The 20,881-nt window shown below is 59.1% G+C and overlaps 2 protein-coding genes across 2 annotated transcripts; both read right to left on the bottom strand.

Moving 5' to 3' along the window:
• Positions 1–1,217: 1,217 nt before the first annotated feature.
• ENH_00031760 (hypothetical protein, conserved) lies at positions 1,218–17,713 on the bottom strand (the record flags this gene model as incomplete). The annotated part of the gene is made up of 6 exons (XM_013580177.1): positions 1,218–8,964; positions 9,314–9,471; positions 9,784–10,110; positions 10,316–10,663; positions 10,802–15,306; positions 15,640–17,713. 6 exons carry the CDS (start codon positions 17,711–17,713, stop codon positions 1,218–1,220), a joined length of 15,159 nt encoding a protein of 5,052 aa, XP_013435631.1.
• Positions 17,714–20,309: 2,596 nt separating this feature from the next.
• On the bottom strand, positions 20,310–20,881 carry ENH_00031750 (hypothetical protein; the record flags this gene model as incomplete). The annotated part of the gene is made up of 1 exon (XM_013580176.1): positions 20,310–20,881. A coding segment is annotated over one exon (572 nt), but the record flags the coding sequence as incomplete, so codon positions are not given.

Genomic DNA, 20,881 nt, shown 5'->3' with positions numbered 1-20,881 from the left:
CTTCCTCTGGTCCTTCACTTGGCAGATAGACGGAGAGGCGCCGCCGCGCGCCGCCGCCCCAGCCCAAGCGGCGCGCCCACCAGGTGGCCCTATAGGCCATGTCAGTGAAATATGAGGGAAGAAATTATCGAATAATTTGCTTTATACTTTTCAACAGCTTAAAAGAAATATATTTCAGTGAGCTCTGAACCCCGTGAGCGACTCCACACTCAACGCCCCCCAGGCGCCTTCAGTTACCACGCTGTTGCACTTCCAGCACCTACAGGGTACACAGACAGCCAAGTTTTGAATATTTTGACTTTTTAAAGAGTTGAAACAGAGAAATCCGGTAAATTTTGACTTTTAAACGAGGCCGGAGGCCGTTTTTAGGGCTGCTGGGACCCAGTTCTGCAAAAGGCAGTATTTGGGTAAAGGGTAGATTCTCTAGGGCACTAGAAGCTAAGCACTCTGAAACCTGAACTGGTTTCTTTCAATGAAGTCGGGTAGCGTCTTTCACATGCTATTTGTCTCTCACTAATTAGTACGTAGAGTCTTGGCGCGGCCTATTGGCCCCGCGCCTCCTCAGAGAGGAATAAACATCCGCTTTTGTAAAACAAATTCATAGCTGCAAAAGCAGTCCTGATATTCATAAATAAGGTACAAACTTCGAATTAGGAGGTACTCAGTCGAGCGGAGCCGCCGCAAAAAGAACTTGTCGAGCCCCAGCCACAATGAAGTACAGCTAACTGCAGCTAACTGTAGACAGCTTTATCTTGTCTCAGGCAGCCACACCTCGCTGCAGCTAATTAGCTACGCGAAGGATACGGCAAATAAGCCGTGGGAAGAAGCCCCACACCACCAGAAGGCCCCCCATAACTCTACGTATAATTGTGAAGCACTTGCAAATACTAGATATAAAGACAAACGAAGAGGTCCCCGCAAACATAAAACCGAGCACGAAGCTGAAAGTGCTTCTGCTGCTGCTGCTGCAACTATTCGAAGCAGCAGCAGCTGTGGTGTTCCTAAATGTAGCTCTGACGCTTCTAAGTGGCCTTGCGCAGCCCTGCTGCAAAGCAAGCTGGGCCATTCCGTGCATGCATGCAGCAGCTGAACGCAGCAGCACTCTGACTGCAGCAGCTGCGCGCTGGCTGTGCACTGAGCCCTGTGCATTTCCTGCGAAACCCAGACAGAAGCCATTTGCCTGTCAGCTTTCTTGGAGATTTGGCTTTTTCTTTTTCTTAAACCCTAGCCAGCAGCAGCATATCGCCACCCTCTACAACCAAACTGCTGCGGCCCCCCAAGCTGAACACTGTGGCCTGTTGGTCTTTGTCGTGTTCCTCAGTGTCCGCTGTTTTGTAGGCTCCGAGGAGGCGGGCGAGTGCGTTCGAGCCCCCTGCTGCTGCTGCTGCTGCTGCGGGTGCTGCTGCTGCTGCTGCGCCGCGGCCCGGAGCCGCTGAGAGCCGGGCCGATACCCCAGGAGGCATCACTGCGTCGGCACTTACATGCAGCTGATGCAGCAGCACGGGGCCCCCCTCTCCTAGCCCCACTATGGACCAGCAGCGCAGCACGGTTCCCTCGCTGCTGCTGCTGCTGCCGCCTACGCCAGCAGCAGCAGCAGTAACGAGCCACACCTCCGGTGCTGCGCTGCCCCAGCCCGAAGCTCGGGAGACAGACACAGAAACAATAGATGACCCCCTGTGGGCTTCCCAGCGCAGTACTTCTTCTTCAAGCCCCAAGTCCACTGCATGCACTGTGCCCTCTGTGTCACCGTAAACAACGCAGCGCAGCGCAGCGCAGCTGCCCCCGCAGCAGGTGGATGTCAGGTTGCTGCTGCAGCAGCTGCCTGAACACCCTGCTGCTGCTGCAAGACACGCAGTGCAGCAGGCAGGGCCCTCCTGAAGCACAGCCATGCAGAAGCACGTGGGGATGTGCGTGGCCTCGACGGACCAGGTGCTGCCTTCGCCGGCTGCTGCTGCTTGCTTTTTTGCTGCTTTTCCTGCAGCAGGAGCAGCAGCAGAGTTGGCAAGACGGGCGCGCGTCTGCAGCAAATCGTCACAAGTTATGACAGAAATCAGGCGGGGGCCCCCTGAGGGCCCCACACTCGTTAGCTGCCACACGCCGAAGCAGGGGCCCTCGATAGCTGGCATGCTGCAGCGGGAGCTGCTGTCAGGTGTATGTACACCTGAGCTCTCTGCAGAGCCTTCACAGTCTGCAGAAGCAGAAGATCCCAAACCCCACAGACTGGCAGTCCATGCAGCCGAGTCGAACCAAGCCTCTTCATCTTCCTCCCCGTCTGCATGCTGCTGCTGCTGCTGCGGGCGCTGCTGCCGCTGCTTCGCGGGAGCACCAGCACCCTTGGTGCTGCCATTAGCAGACATAGGGCCCCCAAGTCCCCGCAGAAGGCCACGAGAGCCTCTGGAGGAAATTCTAAAGGCCCGCGCTCTCCACGAGAGGGCCCTGGGGGCCCCCCCGACAAAAGGAGCTGCTGGTGCTGCTGCTGCATCCCGTCTTTGCTGCTGCAACGCTGCAGCAGCAGGAAATTTGAAGGCGAAGAAGCGAGAATGCAGCAGGCGAGAGACAACGCCCTCCTTTGCTGTCGTGCGAAGGCTCCCGAACAGCTTCAGGGCATTGGGCCTCTTTTTAAATTTGCTTCTGAACAATGCCCCCCTGCTGCTGCTGCTGCTGCAGTGGTTGCTGCCCGCAACAAAAGGAGCCCCTGTGTCGCCGCATGCAGTCTCCCCCGATCCCAAACGCTGCAGCAGACTTCGGGGTCCAGCAGCACCCGCAATTAATGAAGTGTCTTGCTGCAGCAGCTGCTGCGGCAGCCCAACGCCTAGTGTGACAGCAAAGGCGCCGCTGCCATCAGCTGCTGCTATTTGCTGCGTCACAGTGTGGGGCCTCCAGCAAAGTGCCGGCCTGCAGGCGCGCTGCTGCTGCAGATCATAGCTGGCGCTGTTGCTGCTGCGCATATTTGTGCTGCTGCTGCGGCTCGCAGGCGTCAAGCTGTTGTCTGCTGCAGCAGGCCTAGCCGTAGCAGATGCAACAGCTTGCGCAGCAGCAGCTGCTGCTGCAGCAGAGGCGCTTAGGGCTTCTGCTACGAGAGAAGGGGACAGCAGAGGACCTCGCAGCAAACAAAAGAGGTAGGCCCATCCTGCTGCATCACAAACAAGGATACTATCTCCTTGGGGCACCCACGCAGCACATGTCACTTCATTTGCTGCTGCTGCAGCCAAGCTTGCAGCAACTGCCCGCGCTTGCCCGGAAGGCCCGACCTGCTGCTGCTGCAAACGCAACAGCAAGGGAAGCGCGTGCAGTCCCTTCTTTCCAGACTGCTGTCGCTGCAGCTGCTGTGGCTGCTGCTGCAGCGGCTGCTCGTGGACTTCGGTTGCACTTCGTTCTAAAGTGTCGAGGCGCTGCACGTCTGAGCCGCTTTTGTCACTTGCTGCCGCAGCTGCTGCTGCTGCAGAGTCCGCAGCTGCAGCACGAGAACCTGCTGCTGCTGCAACAGCTGCAGCAGCTGCAGCAGCTGCGGGAGGGGACCTCGGAAGGCTCCGAGCCCCCGAACCAAATGGCCGCAGCACAGGAGTTATCACTGAAGGCCCCCCCTTTTCTGTCTGTCCCTGTGGGGCCCTCAGCAGCGCAGCAAAAATGGGCAAAAAGGGATGTGCAGCAATAACTCCTGTGAACTCAAAGGCTGACCGCATGGCAGATAGTGGGGAGAAGACTCCGTACGGAAATACGGGGCTGCTGCTGCTGCTGCTGCTGCTGCTGCTGCTGTCGGTGACACGAGCCAGCAGACGAGAGTACGCGCACAGGCGTGAAGTTTGAGTTACCGTGTAAAGGGAGACGTCGCGGGAAAGCAGCATCCCCACCCATTCGGCCACTCCCACAGCGCCGGCCTGCCTATGCAGCAGCTGCTGCAGCTGTTGCTGCTGCTGTTGTTGCTGCAGCACGCAGTCTTCGCTGCCTTCCCTGCTCAGCCCTGATGCTGCTGCTGTTTCTGCCGCTTCTTTTGCTGCTCCTACCGCGTACAAAGGCCGGTGAGACCGCAGCAAGCAAGGGAAGGCGCCACCAGGCCCGCAGATGTCGCTGACTAAAGGCAGCTGCAGCAGCTGCGGCAGGTGTGCTGCTGCTTCCGTCTGCTGCTGTTGCTCGCCTTGCTGCTGCAGCGGCTGGTACTTGACGCGGCGTGCCGCGTCTCTATACCGACCCTCCGCTGTTGCTGCTGCTGCTGCAACTGCAGCAGCACAACGCATGCTGTTCTGGGTAGCCAGCCCAAGCAGCGACAAGGGCATTGATAGCGAGCGGAGGCCCCTTGGGGGCCCCTCAGATGTAGATACACTCGCCACAACATCCCCAGATACAGAAAGGCCAGCAGGAATGGTGTGTCTGCTGCTGCTGCTGCAGCTGCACGCAGCAATAACTGACCCCAATAACGCTCCAAGCGGCAGCACGGCCCAGTCCTGTACTAGCGAGCTTAAGGCAGCTATGCTGCCGTCCTCTTGCTGTCGCTGCTGCTGCTGCTGCTGTTGCTGCTGCAGTGGTTTCAGGTTGTGGCTGTGCCTTACCACCTCGAAGGCGTTGCTGCCGTTGCTGCTGCTGCATGCAGCCTGCACGAGCCACCCAGGGAAAAGTGCAGCAGCAACAACAGGAACAGCAGGGAGGCAGGTGGCTGCTAACATGTGCTCCGCTACACGGCTTGAAATGACCTGCTGGTGCTGCTGCTGCTGCTGGTTCTCCTGCTGCTGCCCCTTATCTTGGGTGGGGAAGCAGCTGCTGAAACGCCTACTGGAGCCCCTGGGCGTGGGGCTGTTGCAGGAAGGTGTTGCGGCGTGCCGCTCCCTTGCTGCTGCATTATGGTGGTGTGCTGCATCAGGACCAAAGTGCTGTTGCTGCTGCTGCTGCAAATGCTTGTTCTCAATCTGCTCCTGCAGCTCGTCTAGCTGCAACACGTGATCCTCGCCTTGCCCGTCTTTGCTGTGACTGTGCGGGTGCACATGCTGCTGCTTCTGTTGCTGCTGCTGCTGCTGGTGGTGGTCTACATGGTGATGGTGGTGGTGGTGGTGTTGCTGCTGCTGCCTGTTGGTAAGGTGGCGCACTGCCTGCAACAGAGAGTTTCTGTGGAGCAGCGGACGCAGCAGCGCGGGTGGCGGCAGCTGCTGCAGCGGGAGAAAGGATGTCTGCTGCAGCGCCCACTGCATGCGGCTGCAGCAGCAGAGGTCGTCCCACAAACACCCCATCCCTCTTCCTCCCCAGCTCTCTGCTGCTGCGCTTAGCATAGACGTGCGCCGTGCTGCTGCTGAGCCTGCTGCTGCTGCTGCTGAAGTGGAGTGCGTGTGCGAGTCGCATAGCAGCGGGAGCAGCCCTGCAGCAGCAGGCAGCAGAGAGCGCATGAAGACAGGCCGCAACTGTGTCCCAAGAAACTCAACAAGAGACGAGTTCAGGCAATAAAAGCTGCTGCAAAGGGAGTATGCCTCTTCTGCTGCTGCTGCTGCTGCTGCTGCCGCTGCTGTTGCACGTGCTGCCGTTGTAGAGTCCTGCTGTTGATGTTGCAGAGGCATATTAGAGATTGTAGGCTGCCGCTCATATTGCTGTTGCTGCGCTTGCTGCTGGTGCTGCTGCAGCAGCACAGCTTGCTGCCCCAGCAATGCTACTGCTGTGCGCTGTGTCTCTGTTTGTACAGCTTGTGTTGCTTCCACGAGAAACTCGAACACTCTAACTGCAACACAAGCAGCAAGAGCAAATGCAGGCGCTGATGCTGCTGCTGCTGCTGCTGCCCCTCCTCTTTCGGCTGCAGCTGCATTTGTGTGGGAAATGTCGACCCAGCGCGGCTCCAGGATCTGCTGCAGCAGCTTCAGCACATCCTGCTGCAGCAGCAGACATCGAGGCCTGGAAAGAATCAACTGCAGCAGTTTTGCCACCTGATGTGCTAGCGACAGCATTCTGTCCTCCTCGCATTTGTTGTTGTTGCTGCTGCTGTTGCTTCTAGACAAAACAGCTGCATGTGGCTTGCCAATGCTGCTGCTGCTTCTCTTCAATGCGGGACCCTCCGAGCCCAGAGGCGCTGCTGCGGCTGCTGCTGCTGCCGACGCAGTTGCTGCGGACGGCATGTGCTGCAGCAGCATGCTGCTGTCGGAGGAGAAGACAGAAGGCATACACGAAAACAAGCTCAAGGCCAAGCCGCAGCAGCAGGCAGCTGAGACACTGTAAAGCCGCCGCAGCTCCAGCAACGACAATGCGGCTTCTCCACACCCGCTGTCGCTGCTGCAGCTGCAAGTGCAGCAGCTGCTGCAGCTGCAGCAGCAACACTCTTGCTGCAACTGTTGCTGCAGCTCGCTGACGCAGGAGCTCAGGCAACAATACAGCGCTGGTACTCCCAAGACTTTGGGGTGTATAGACGGCATCTCCAGGGTGTCTCGCAGCAGCTGCAGCAGCAGCGGGAGCAGCACCGGCATGCCGAAGTGGGAAGAGGAGTCATCTGCAGCAGCAGCAGCACCGGCAGCTGGATCCCCAGTAGCAGCAGCAGCTGAAGTGCTGCAGGATGGCACCAGTATAAGGCCTGCCACGGCAGCAGAGATGCTGAAGGACCCCTCTTCGTACAGGGCCTGCTGCTGCTGGTTCTGCAGTGCAGCTGCAGCAGCAGTAATTCTGCGTGCATCTGCTGCTGCTTCCGCTGCTGCCAGCAGCTGCGCGTGAGCCAGCGCAACAAGCTGAGAGGAGACAGCAACAAAGACACTGTCTGTTTCCGTCTCTAAGGAGCTTCCAGGAAGAGGGCCCTCCGGTGCAGCAAGTGACTGTGAAGAGGAGGAAGGCGATGCACCTTTTGCTGCTGCTGCCAGCAGGCGCCGCGCCCCGCGCCGCTGCTGCTGCTGCTGCAGCAAATCAAACAGCGCAGAATGCACTGCCCATGGGCACTGTAGACGCGTGGCCGAGCCGCCGTTGCTGCTTCTGTGGTTGGGGTTGCTGCTGCCGCAGCAGCTGCTGCTGCACCTTGCCACTCTCTTCGCAGCAGCAGCAGGAGCTGCAACACGAAGGCACAACGACAGAGAAAGACGAGCAGCAGCCTGCTGCAGCGAACGCCCACTTGACCCCCGCAGCAGTTCTTGACTTCTTGGTGTTAAGACTGGAGTGCTGGAGCCGCTGTTGGGGCCCTCTGTGGTGTTGGCTTCGGCTGGGAGCGACAAGGCCTCCTGCACTTCCTCTGCTGCTGCTGCTGCTGTTGCTGCTGACGAGCTGCAGCAAGGACGGAAGGGGCAGTGAGACAGCAGCGCTTTCCTGCTGCAGCGGATGCCTGACAGCAGCGGCGACAGCAGCAGCAGCGCGGACTGACTGTACAGCTCAATTGTCAAATCCAAAGATGACAGCAGCATCAGCAAGGCGTTGTCAGTAACGTCAGTGGGCAGACACAGAACTTGTGGGTGTTGGCTGTCCGTGCTGTTTCGCAGCAACGAAGCTAAGCTGCTGCTGCTGCTGCTGTTGTTGTTGTCGCTGTCGTTGCAGCGATGGGCGCCAACTGAGGGCTGCCACGCGGGAGCTGTCAGCAGAAGCAGCAGACTTGGCTGCAAGTCGAGGAGCCTGAAAACAGATGCTGCTGAGGGTCCCTGGTGCTGCTGCTGTTGCTGCAGCGCAGCAGAGTAGAGCAAGGGTGGGGCTGCAGCAGCAGCAAACGCATGCAGAGCCCCCCAAATCGTTGGAAGTGCCGCGTCTGGCAGCAGCGCATTCTGCTCAGGGGCTTCTTCTGAACTACTTGGAGAAAATACTTCATCTAAGGCCTTCAAAGTGGCGCAGCGGGAGGCCCGCAGCGACAGCAGCGAGACAGCAGCAACAGCAGCGAGGAATGGCTGCCTGTCTCGAGTGTATAGACAGCTCAAGAGGTACATGTCACTTTCTGCTGCACCTGCTGGATCCACGAAACCCCACCAGCAAATACGGCACTTCCTCGCCCTGCTGCTGCTGTTGTTGTTGTTGCTGCTGCTGTCGCCGCTGTTTGCTGCAGGAAGATCTCGGAGCGACGCAAAGAAACTATCAGTTCTGCTGAATCTTCTGCCGCGGCTGCGGCTGCCACTTGCAGCAAAAGCTGTCCTTGAGCCTTCAATAGGGCTGCCCCACCTCTTGCTGCTGCTTCTGCTGCAGCTGCTGCTGCTGCTCGTGCGGCTGGTGCATCTGCTCCTCATGCTGTCGTCAACTCCATAGAAAGACTCCAGTACGGAACTCTGCTGCCGCTGCTGCTCCAGGTGTTTCTCTTTGTGCTTTTGCTGCGCTCGACGCATCGGCAAAGTCTGCTTAATTGCTGCTCGAAAGAGAATGAGAGACAGAGAAGGAGAGGCGACACGCCAGCAGCCTCCCTCATACACCCTATCATCTTCTGCTGCTGCTGCTGCTGCTCCTCCTCCTGAGGCTGCTCCCGCTGCTGACGCCGTTCTTTCTGCCGGCAAATTGCCGAAAGGACTTGACGGCCTCCCTAGCTGCTGCTGCTGAACGCCTTGCAAGTACGTGCGCGGGTTAAAGGGCAGCACTTCCTGCTGCTGCTGCTGAGGCTGCTGCGGGGGCTGCTGCTGCTCCTGCTGCTGCAGGGCCCCAGCATAAGGAGGCAGAAGAGCGTCAAACGCTTTCGAGTAGTGCCCTGCTAGCCAGTAGCAGCAAAAGCGCAGCCAGATGTCCCCTTCTGCTGCTGCAGTCGGCAGCAGCCTCTGCAACAGCACTCTGCTGTACTCAGCAGCAGGAGAGCCATCACATGCCAGTGGACTTGGTGGAAAGTCTCCGCGTATTTCGGCTGCATCAGCAGCAGCACCATCAGCAGCAGCAGCAGCAAGACCTGAGGAGTCGCTCCTGCTGCCTGATGCTGCAGCCGCATTCCGCTGCTGCTGCTGCTGCTGCTGGAGGGCCCCTGTGTTATAATCTGTCCCTAAAGGAGGCGCCCCGGGAGAGGAAACGGCCGCACCGACTCTGCACAAGAAGAGGGCTAGCTGTGTGTCAGTCAGCAGCCTGCAGCGCAGAAACAGCAGCAGCAGCAGCAGCACCTTGAGGAGTTGATTCATAGCAGTGTCCGGCTAGCAGAGAGCAGAAACAGCAACTGCTGCTGCACCTTTAAGCCAAGCGATAGCCAGAATCCAGCTGCTTCTTGCTGCTGTGTAGGTTGCGCGTACAGCAGCAGCATCAACTGCTGCTGCTGCAACGGCAGGCACCTCATCATCACCAGCAGCAGCAAATACATCGGCAGCAGCAGCACGTCTATCGTACAGCAGCATTACGACCCTAAGCAGCAATAAAACCACGGCAATCGCGGGCAGCAGCAGCAGCACGAAAGTGCGGGGGGTGTCTTTGCTGCAGTCACCTGCAGCAAACATCCGCGATTTCCCTGTAGCTGCAGGCCAGGCAAAAGAAGGCCAGAGCCAGAAAAGGCCGGCGGTGAGTCAAAAGGCGAAAGGCGTTCCGTTCTGCTGCTGAGCGCCAGCGGGGGTCTGCGAAGTCGGACTGCAGAAACTCCACCACCTGCAGGCCCGCGCAGCAGCAGCAGCAGCAGCAAATCACAACACTGCAGCAAAACCCCAAATGCATGGAGCCCGCGGAGGCCAAACAGAAACACAGAAATCTCACAGAAAGTATATACGGAGGCGGCCAGAAACAAAATATGGAAAACTTAAAATGGCAAGAGAGAAACTATCGCAGCAGAGGAATGCAGCTAAACAAATATGCAAGAGCAGAGGCACATAGAAAAAGAGAAATGCGAGAAAAAACAAGAGCAATGAAACATTGAAAATTTTCAAAATCGACCAACTGCTGCTGCAGCGGCTGCCTCCTTACCTTTGCGTTCCCTTGGGCTTTGAAAGAAGCCACAATTAGGCTCTTTTTCCCGCTCACAGCTGCCCACAAGGCCACTAGGTCAGAAGGGCTTGCTGCTGCTGCTGCTGAAGGCCCCTGCTGCTGCTGAGCAGCCCCCGCCCCAGCAGTAGCACTGGATGCCCCCGTGGGAAGCGGACTTGTTCCCTCCTCCCCAGATCCCCGAAAGTTGAGCGATCCCTGCTGCTGCTGCTGCTGCTCTGCAGCTGCTAATTGGACAGCATCGGCTAATAGAAAGTCGCAGAGCTGCCGGACAGTAGAGGGGCTTCTAAGCCAGAAGCCAACGCCCCGCTGCAGCAGCAGCAGCAGAAAAACACAGGAACTCGCAGTAAGAAGGTGCATCGAAGCAGGTTTTTCTACAGCAGCAGCGTGGAGCAGCAGCAAAACCGAGACATGCGTGAAGAGTACAGGAGGAGGAACGAAGGAAGCGCAGCAGCAGCAAAAGCAGCAAACAAGCTGCATCAAAATCTCAGAAGTGAATAAGCAGCTGAAATACCAAGCGAAGATGAGGCCACACAAGGCGGCGCTCAGGATGGGCTTCTCTCGCCTGCTGCACCACCTGCTGCATCAAGTCTTCTTCAGCAGCAGCGTGTAAGCACCAGCAGATGTCTTCGCTGCTGAGCAGTGCTGCTGCTGGCAATGCAGCAGCAGCAGCAGAGGGCGCAGCAGCACCAGAGAGGGGCGGCCGCCCGAAAGAAGATGAGCTGCTCGGGGAGGAGAAGGTTGAGCCAGAGGTTCCCTGCAGCTGCTGCTGCTGTCGCTCCTGGGCAGCCTGCTGCTGCTGCTGCTGCTGCTGCTGCTGCTGCATTTGCTTGTGCTGCTCAGCAACGGCGAGCTCTGCTTCCTTGAGACACACACAGACACAGCTGCGCAGCCCCATTGGCATGCAGTGAACAGCAAGAGCAGCAATGGCGCAGCTGAGATAGCAGCAGCACGGAAGCAAAGGTGATGCGCAGCAGCTGCAGATACAACGGCGACACACCCGCAGCAACAGCAACGCCGTGTAAAATCGCTGGCGGCTGCTGTCCGTGCTGCAGCTCTGTAGGCTGCCTTCTGCGGCTTTCGCTGCTGTAGCAGCAGCAGCAGCAACTTCCCGTGCAGCAGCCTCAATGTCGTTGGGCGTGCTGCTTGTGTTGGCGTCGTTACTGTGATTGTTGTCCCCTACTGCTGCGAATTGCCTCGCTGCATCAGCAACGTCTGCAGCTGCAGCTGCTGCAGTGCCGGCAGCAGCAGGGAAGTCTGCAGCCAAACCTGCAGCTGCAGCTGTTCGCAAGGTCTCTTGCTGCTTCTGGTCGAGCTGCTGCAGCACGCGAATAAAACACCGCAGCAGTAGCTGCTTCTGTGGCGGCAGCGCGAGACCCGGAAGCGGCAGCTGCAGCAGCTGCAGCAGCTGCTCATATTCATCGTTGGTGGGCAAAGCGCGGACAGGTGCCATGAGAACTGCAGCTGCTGCTGTCGGCGCTGCCTGTTGTGGCCCTGCTGCTGCAGCCTCGCTGACTGCTGCTGCTGTGCCGCCTGCTGCCGCTGAAGCAGCTGGTGCAGCGGGGCGGTCTTCAAAAACCTCTTCAGATGATTCTTGAGAAGTATCCCCAGGGGCCTCCTTTGAAGTGTCAAGACCCAGAAGTGCCCTGACATCAAATGGGTCATCTTCAGAAGCTCCAAGGGGCCCCTCATCCCCGGGTCCAAAAAGACCAAAAGCAGCAGGCTTAGCCCGGCTGTTTGTTGCTGCTGCAGCTCCTGCTGTGACTGATGCTGCTGCTGCAGCTGGAAACAAGGAACCCGACAAACCACCGCCTACGCGATCCATCCAGTCCCGCTGCTGCTGCTGCTGCTGCTGCTGCTGCCAAAGCGAGTCACCTCTAGCACTCAAAAGTGACTGTGTGAGGTGACTCTCTGGGCCTGCTGCAGCTGCCACAGCACCTGCTGCAGCAGCAACAGCAGGCGAAGGCTGCAGGCTTGAGGGAAGGCAGCGCTGTGCCCACTGTACGTATGCCGCAGAAGTTCTGGGCCAGCAGCGGCGCTGCTGCAGCAACCTGTGCTGTTCTGCTGCAGTGAGCTCCTGATTCTGCAGCAGGTCCTGCTGGTATTGTGCTGCTTGCTGCTGCGAGATTAGATCTGTCAAAAGACACCCCGCTGCAGCCATGGCCTGCTGCAGCAGCCGCGCAAGCTCGCAGCCCGTCTTTGGCTGGCAGTCAGCACAGACAGCAGCAGCAGCAGCGCCGTCAGTTCCTGCTGCTGCTCCTGCTGCTGCTCTTGCTGGCCCCACAGCGATGGCAGCCCCACATATGCAACAGCAAACCTCCCCTGCCTCCGACGCCAAATGGTGTTCGGCGTCGGGGGTTAAGGATTCCAAACTGGAGGGGGCATCAGGCCGTGCTGCTTCTGCTGCTGCCTCTTGCTGCTCCTGCTTTGGAAGAGTCGGGGGCAGCCCCGCAGCTAGCAGACACCGCAGCAGCACGAGCAGCAGCCAGCGTGCTGTTGCTGCGTAGCCACAGCGCAGCAGCTGCTGCAGCACCTCTGGACTGTACATGCAGCAGCTTCCATGATTTTGCGTTGTCCGGTCTACACTGGCTAGGGCATCTAGCTTTTGCTGCAGCTGCAATTGTTGCATCTGCTGCACATCAGCAGCTCCGGGCTGCTGCTGGCGCTGCTGTTGCCTTGCACGTGCCATGGCCACATTGATCGCTGCTGCTGCTGCAGTCATCGCGTGCACTTGCTGTTGCTGTTGCTGCTCTGCTGCTTCTCTTTCTGCGCGAAAAGCTTCAATAGCAGCAGCAGGAGCAGGGCCCCACACCTCGCTTCCTGCCGACACAGCCACGGGAATTACTCCTCGTGCTGCAGTGAGCAGCTCCCCAGACAGCTGTCGGAAGCAGAAAAACGAGTTGCTGCTGCTGCTGCTGCGGGCACTGCTGCTCTCTGCAGCACCCGGCGCCTCCATCTGCACCAGCAGCGAGCCATCACTTGACCACCAAGCATCATATACACACGCAGTGCTGCTGCTGCTGCTTCGGGAAGAAGCAAAGACACAAAGCCACTCCCTTGGTGCTGCACCTCCTGCTGCAGCGTTTACCCTGTCCTGCAGGTACACTGCAATGTGGTCATATGGAGCGACAGCAGCAGCAGCCGCACTCTGCTGCTGCTGCTGCTGAGACTTCACCAGGACAGCCAGACGGCCATCTGGAAGCAAGCTAGAAGAGACATCTCCTGCTTGGTCCCCGGCCAATGCCACAGCAGCAAAAGAGGCACTCGAGGCAGCAGCACCTGGGCGCTGCAAGACAGCGGAAAGCGATGCGTCTGGCTGCAGCATCAGCAAGCTAATGAGGCCCTCATCCACTCGCTGCTCCCACTCGCTGCTGCTGCTGCTGCTGCTGCCGATGCATGCGGCGCAGGGCGGCAGCAGCAGCGGCAGGGCGCGAAGGGAAAAGACGAAAGCAGCAAGCGTCCTGCTGCACTGCAGCACGAGACTGTCGGGCTGCAAAGAAACTGCACGAATGCGGCTTCCTTCTCCAGGGATGCTGGCAGCTGCCAGAAGCGAAAGTGCTGCTCCTGCTGCTGCTGAACTTGCTGCTGCATCTGTGGCTGAGGGCCTTTTGCCGATTGGCGAGGCGAAGATACGCAGACAGTAAATCAGAGCATGCTCTGGTGAGGCCGCTGCTGCTGCTGCTGCTGCTGGTGCTGCATTGCACACTGTCTTTTCCTTCGGCGGCAACAAAAGTGGCACCGAATGGGACCGAAGCACTTGCTGCTGTTGCTGAAGCCGCTCCTCCTGCAGCCAAAATGGAGACACAATAGCGAGGCGCTCCGGGGTCAAAACAGTAGCAGCTGTCTGCTGCTGCAGCGGCAGCTGGTGGCCCTCCAGCGAGAAACTGCTGCTGCTGAAGTTCAAGGCACCTGTTGCAGCAGCACCAATTGCTGCTCCTGCTGCAGCCCCGCGCGCATCTCTCCAGGCTCCAACTAGCGAAAGCGCTAACCCGGTTCCTGCTTCTACTTTGTGCGAATGCTGCTGCTGCTGCACGATGCAGCAGCGTGAATCGACTGCAAAGACTAGTAACCAGAGAGCCCTTTCCGCGACCTGCTGCTGCTGCTGCTGCTGTTGCCGCTGCCTGGGAGGAAGCGAAACAGTCAGTAGCAGCAGCAAAGAAGTCGTTGCGTCAGGAAAGGCCAAAGCAAGGGGCAGTTCCACAATTTGCGCAGCCAGCAGCAGGGCCTGCTGACTCTGCTTCTGCTGCTGCTGCTGCATATGTTGCGGCTGCTCATAAAACTGCTGCTGCGATGCAGTGAAAAGATTCACAATGGCTTCCATGTTTAGGTCCGCCATGTGGCCTACGGGCTCCCCGCGTTCTGGGTGCAGCAGCAACAGCTGCAGCTGCTGCACCCCTAGAACTGAGGCAGCAGGGTCAACCTGGAGAAGCAGCAGCTGCCGCCCGTCTGCTGCAGCACAAAGTACAAGCGGCAAACGCCCCGTTGGGGCCAGCAGAAGCAGCTGCCCTTCCTGTCGCTGCTGCTGCTGCTGCTGCTGAAACTGCTTTTGCTGCTGATGCTGATGCTGCAGCAGCGCGAGAAAAGATGCAGGCAGGAACGACGCCCAAGACACCACTGGCAGGTGTGTTGTTGAGGCAGGGCTGCAGCCCAGCTGCAGCGGCTGCTGCAGCAGTAATTGCCGCTGCTGCTGCAGCGCGGCTGACTGGAGAGACAGCAAGGGAGAAACACCCCCACGAAGCCCCTCACTAGACCACAGCAGCAGCAAACCTGTCTCCGCAGACCAGGCGAGATCCAGAGCCTGCTGCGGAAGCGACGAGAATCCCCGGAACAGCAACCCGCCTTTTGTTTCTGCTGTTGCTGCTGCAGACACCGCCGCTCCAGGAGCACCTTCTGCTGCAGCGGAGGCTTCTGCTGCTGCAGCTGCCGAGGGACTGCCGCCCTCCTCTGCTTCCACGCTGCTCGCGTTGCTGCCAGTGAAGGTTTCCGTGTCTCCCTCAAGAACCCCAAGGTCTTCAACAGGACATTGCTGCTGCTGCTGCTGCCGCTGCTCACTGCAGAAGCAGCGCAGCGCGGGCAGCTCAGTCAGCAGCGAGGAACTTGCCAGACACCTTACTGCGTAGCGCACCTGCAGCGCCTTGCTGCTGCTGCCGCTGCTGTCCTTCGGAATGCGCAGCAGCACCGGAGACAGCAGCAGCAGCAGCTCGTCCCCCTTCGCCGTGAGCACTCGCATGCGACAGGGGGGAATAAGACAGGAGAGGAAGCCGCTGAGGGCGCCCCACAGCAGCTGCGGAGTCTCCGCTGCGGGTGCAGCAGCAGCACTTGCTGCTGCTGCAGGAAGGCCAGAGCCCGCGGGCAGCGAAGCATGCAGCAAGGCTGGAGTTGCTGCAATGCTGCCCGCAGCTAATGGAACCCCTGAGAAGACAGCAGCTCCCAAGACAGCCCCAGGAGCCCCCAGTAAGTTGTCGAGCTCTGAGGCGGATGAGACGGAGATGCACATCATGTCACCTGCAGGTACACCGCAGCAGCAGCAGCAGCAGCAGCTGCAGCAACACCTCAGAGCAAGCGCTCTGCAGAAGATCACTGAAAACACTTGGCGGCGGCAGTGGCAGTTGGCAGCAAAGCGAACAGCAGCAGCAGCAGCAGCAGCTTTTGCGTTCGCAGGAAAAGCAGCACGGTTTATGGACGCGGCACGTTAGGGAAAAGCTGCAACAAGAGCCTTCATCAGCAGAAGCAGAAGAAGCTGTATCAACCGCAGCAGCAACAAGACCTGCAGCAGGAGTGGCGCAGCAGCAGCAGAGCGGGATGCTGCAGCAGCCGGAGCAGCAGTAACGAACTCACTCCAAAGGTTGGGCTCCGCAAGAACGACCTCCGATATATCATCAACATGAAAAGACGAAAGGGGAATTTCATCTGCTGCTGCTACTTGCTGCAGCGAAGGGAGACCCCGGGCGCCCCTGGCCAGCCCATCTACTATGAAGGCTCCTACCACGCACCGCTGCTGCTGCTGCTGCTGCTGCTGATGAGACCAGGGCAGATACACGAAGAGAACATGCATGTTCGGCACTGCAGCAAAGGGAGAGGAAGACTCAAAGCCGAAGGCAACACGCGAGTGCTGCAGCTGCCTCTCGTCACTCTCTAGCAATGCGTATTTGTATTGCTGCACCTCTTGCTGCTGATCCTCTTGCTGCTGCGGCTGCAGAGGCGGCATATATATCCTTCCGCATAGCTGAAGTAGCGTGGGAGACTGCAAAGACCAAAGGTAGGTGTTGCTGCTGCAGCCAGTAGCTAGCAGCAAGAGAGGGGACACGGCAGAAGGCCCCAAAAGAGCAGCCCCAACAATGTACTCTGTGTGCTGGCAGCAGCAGAGCAGTTTCGCCTGCTGCAGCAGGCGAACGCCGCCGCAGCAGTTGCTGCTGTTCGTTGCGCTGCAGCAGTAGCACAAGTCCGGCGGGCGGCGGGGTACCCCTGGAGGGCCCAAACGTAACGACTTGGAGCAGCAGCAGCTGCTGCTGCTGCAGCGGTCCTGCAGCACCAGCGGCAGAGCTCGAGCAGACAAGGGGATGCTGCAGAGGCCCTGTTGGTGCTGCTGGTGTGCTGCTGCTGCTGCTGTGGTGGAGGCAGCACAAACACACTTGAAAGGCCCCAGAACGCCCCTGGCCGAAGCCAGAGACGACAAGCTGTTGTTGCTGCTGTTGCTGCAGATTCCCAGGCCAAGGCGGTGAGACGAGTGCTGCGAGCTGCTGCTGCAGCAGCCCTCCAGTGCCCCGTCGCCTCTGCTGCCTACAGCAGCAGCAGCAGGCAGCAGCGGGACACAGCGCACTTCACACGGCATCCGAGAAGCCCCCGGCCCCAGCATTGTTTTAAGGAAGTCGTGGCTGCTGCTGCTTCTGCACCACGCGGGGAGAGCATCGTCCCAGCTGCTGCTGCAGCGGGGGGCAGGAGCAGCAGGAGCCACAGCAGCAGCAGCAGCAGCAAACGATCGCGCTGCTGTCACTCTGTCTACGAACCGCACAGTCAGCTGCCACGGCACCTGCAGCAGAAAGACACAGCGCCGCAGAGCAGCGTGCTGCTTGGTGCTGCTGCTGCTGCAGCACATACTGACGCAGTCATGGATCGCAGCAGCGTAAACGAAGGGCCCACCGGCCCCAGCACCAGCTGCAGCAGCCGCTGCTGCTGCTGCTGCGCTCTCCCCTCCTCTTGTGAGCCAGTCATCCGTTAGGGTAGCAGACACTGTGTGCTGCAGCGTTGCTGCTGTGGCTGCTGCTGTAGCTGCTGTTGCTGCTGCGCCAGACTCCTCAGAAGTTTCTGCTGCCGTCTCCGCCCCAGCGGACCCCAGAAATGCTGCTTCCTGCTGCTGCGGCTGTTTGTCCTCTGGGGTTTCAATGTTGCTGCTGCCCTTTTGGAAGGACCCCGCAGCAGCAGCAACTGCGTCTGCTCTTGCTGCTGTTTCTGCTGCCGCATCTGCTGCTGCTGCTGCCGCTGTTTCAGCCTGCGAAATTGCCTGACTGCAGCAAAAGGTAGGAGATGTCAGCAGAGCAGACACCGCAACAATTCGCACCAGCGGCGGCAAAGCAGCAGCAGCAGCAGGAGCAGCAGCACAAAAGCTTGCATGGCTGTAGGAGGAAGATGGCGGGGGGCGCACAGGAAGCGGCACGAGGGCTCCAACAAGAGACGAAACGGAGAGGCTTTGCTGCTGCTTGTTGTCGGCTGCTGCTGGTGCAGCAGCAGCAGCAGCAGCAGCAGCTGTTGAGGGTGCGGCGGATCGCTCTGCTGCTGGTGCTCGGCTTTCGCTGCTGAGCTGCTGCTGCACAAAGGTGCTGCTTTTGCTGCTCTGGGAGGACTCCGGAACAGCAGCAGCAGACCACTGCTGCTCCAGCCCTCCATGGGATGCGACGCTCTGTCTACTCAGCATTGTTGTTGCTGTTGCTGCTGCTGCTGCTTGGGCCAAACTTGAATTTTAACGAGACATTTGGCTGTCCATGGTTCACAACTTGCTCCCACTTCAAGCAAGGCAGCTGATGCTCCTGCTGCTTCTACTTCTTGGGTTATGAGGCAGAGGCCCCTGCGACCGAAGTGACTTTTGATGCAGCAGCCGCGGCTGCTGCTTCTATTGCTGCTGCTGACCTCTCTACTGCCACTGAGGGAGCTGCTGCTGCTGCTGCTTGTGCTGTCACCGGGGTTGCTGCCGCCGCTGCTGAGAATGCACGGCTGAGTCGCCGCACATGGAGGTAGCAGCTGCCGAAGCTGCTGCAGCTGCTCCTCCACGTGCTCTTGCTGCAGCTCTTGCTCCGACTGCTGCTGCTGCAGTTGCAGATGGTGCTGCAGCTGCTACTGCTGCAGCAGCTGCTGCCGATGCCGTCGCCAGGGACGGACGGCAATGGGCAGCCTGGAGAGCTGCCCCTGTAAATTGCTGCTGCTGCCGTAGGAGCTGCAGAGAATGTTGAGGGCCACAAGGAGACAAGCAGCATATGCTGCAGCCTTCTTGAGCTTTCGAGTGATGCAGCTGCCGCTGCTGCTGTTGTGACGTTGCTCGCCCAAGAGCTGCTCGGGCGCTGCCGTTGCTGCAGCTTTTGCAGCATCACAAAGAAACTAAAAACCTCTTGGGTTTCAGACAGCAGCATGTGCTAGCAGTATTGGGTAGGGCTGGTCTCTGGCAGTTGTCGGCTGCGGCTGTGCCTTGCTCCTGGGGCTTCCGCTGCTGCTGCTGCTGCCGCCGCTGAGACTTATGCTGCAGCGACAATGTGTGGGGTTATTAATTCTGCTGTTGACAGCTTTGCTTCTGTTGAGGCTCAACGCCCTGCGGAGTGGGACAGGCAGAACCTCCTGGCAGGGTGAGCACTCTTAGCAGCAGTGTCAGCAGCAACAGCAGCAACAGCCTAGCCTCCCCTCCGGGGCATCAGCGCAGCTCATATCAGCTCACAGGGGGAAAAATCAAAAATAAAAAGGTTTTGTTTAGCCTCTGAAGCAGCAGCAGCTGCCGACGCACCTACGCGACCTCGCTGCTGCCGAACCCAGCCCCCTAAATTCTTAAGTTGAGCCACAAAGCTGCTGTGCCGCCAGCTCAAGAAAACAAAAACGAGCCAGCTAGCTGCCAGCTAGCCGCAGCTGGCTGGCTAGCTAGCCAGCTTCTCCTCCTGCGCAGCACAGGAGCTCTGTGCTTACTAGCTCATTGAAGCAGAGGGTGAAAGAAAAAGTAACCTGACGGTTTGTATGCAGCGGCACATCAAGCAGCACCAACACAAGGAGGCTGGGCCACGAGCAGCAGCAGCAGCAGCGCCAGTGAGGTGCCTCCAGTGGGAATGATTTAAGGCCAAATGGCCCCCAAGCTTTCGGCTGCAGCAGCTGTCAAAGCTCCTTGGCTTCTGCTGCTGCCACTGCGGCTGTAGAGTTTATTGTCGCCTTCCTGCAGCGCGAGCCTTACTGCGGGGGTCCTCCTGCTGCTGGCCTCTCCTGCTTCTAGTGTTGCTGCTGCGAGTGTTACTTCTGTTGCTAGTGTTGCTTCTGCTGCTGTTGCCGAACACAAGGTGTTTCTTCACAGGCGGCCTGCGGCTGCTCCACTTGACTCCCAATTGTTGCCAGGCACGCAGCAGGGCTTTGGAGCTTTTCAGTGTACTTGCTGCCGCTGCTGCTGCTCCTGCTGCTGCTCCTGTTGCTGCTGCGTCTGGTTTGCGATTAAGGCGGCGGTACGCACACCTCGCAGCCACGTAGCTGCTGGGGCAGAAGTGTAGTGGACCACTGGTCACAACGAGCCGCCACGCGGTGAAACAATGCTAACCCATTTTGCTGCACTTATGGCTGCCAAGCTAAGCGCGGGCATACAGGAGCAGCAGCCACGAAATGCGCCCCTCGGGGGCCCCACAGCAGCAGAAGCAGCAGCGCAGCAGGCAGAGACGCCCTTGCAGCGGGAAGCGCGGCAGCAGCAGCAGTGACAAACTAAATGAAATTTAACCGGGTCAACAACCAAACCGACAAGACGGAGTGAGACGCTGCGTGCTGAGGTGTACGTACACCTCAGTGGGCTCTCGCGAGGAGACAAGAGGGCATCTCGTGCCCATTTACAAGTCACTGCGCCGCAGAATTTTGCTGCTGCACTAAATAATTACAACACAAGAGAACAGGAAACAAACACCCGACGCTGCCGGCGAGACAAAGCGCTGGCTGGTCACTGCACCATGGCGATGCAGACGGAGAAAAACGTGCTGCTGCTGCTTCTGCTGCTGCTGCTTCTGCTGCTGCTGCTTCTGCTGCTGCTGCTTCTGCTGCTGCTTCTGCTGCTGCTTCTTAGAGCAGAGCACGCAGCAGCAGGCTATCTAGTCCGGAAGAATAAAGACAACTCGACAGAACAACGCTGGCAATTCGCCGCAAACTGTAGACACATCAACTCACACCCAGCCACAGGGCCCCAGGGGCCCCCCAAGGGGCCCCCAAGGGGCCCCAGCGGGGAGGGGGGAGGAGCAAAGAAAAAGTCTTACGCCACTGCTGCAGCATCTCTTCAAAGAAGGCAGCCATTACATATCAGCGCGGCTTCGTGGCCGCTGCGTTTGCTGCTGCTGCTGCTGCTGCTGTCGCTGCTGCTGCTGCGGCGGCTGCGGCGGCGGCGGCGGCGTACGAGAGTGAGGATAGAGGCGTTGCGAGGAAGAACGTGGGCCGGAGCTCTGGTATTGCAGCTGCTGCTGCTGCTGCTGTTGCTGCGGATAAGAATCAGTCATCTGAGAGTCTTTGTGAGCTGAGCGCAAGGAAAACTTCACTTGCTGTTGCTCTAGAGGTAGTCCCGCCCTTTCCTGCTGCTGCGGCGGCGGCGGTGGCTGCCTGCCTCTGTAAGCAGCACTGCGGTGCTGCTGCCGCTGCTGCTGCCTTCCGCCGGGAAGCCACTGCAGCTGCTGCTGAGGATACTGATGCAATTCTTGCCAATGAGGTGCAAACATGGCTGGCTGCGCTGCAGCTGGAAGATGCCGCATCTGCTGCTGCAGCAGCAGCAGCTGCTGATGCTGCAGCGCATGCAGTGGCACCCGCTGCAGCTGCGGGGGAGGGATGGGAGGAGGTGGGGGGTATGCAGGAGGGGGCGGATATGGTGGACCCC

The sequence above is a fragment of the Eimeria necatrix genome, genomic scaffold (genome assembly GCF_000499385.1).
Source record: "Eimeria necatrix Houghton genomic scaffold, Enh_scaff230, whole genome shotgun sequence".
NCBI lineage: Eukaryota > Apicomplexa > Conoidasida > Eucoccidiorida > Eimeriidae > Eimeria > Eimeria necatrix.
Note: the sequence above shows the minus strand (reverse complement) of the source record. Positions and strands in the feature narration are given on the sequence as shown.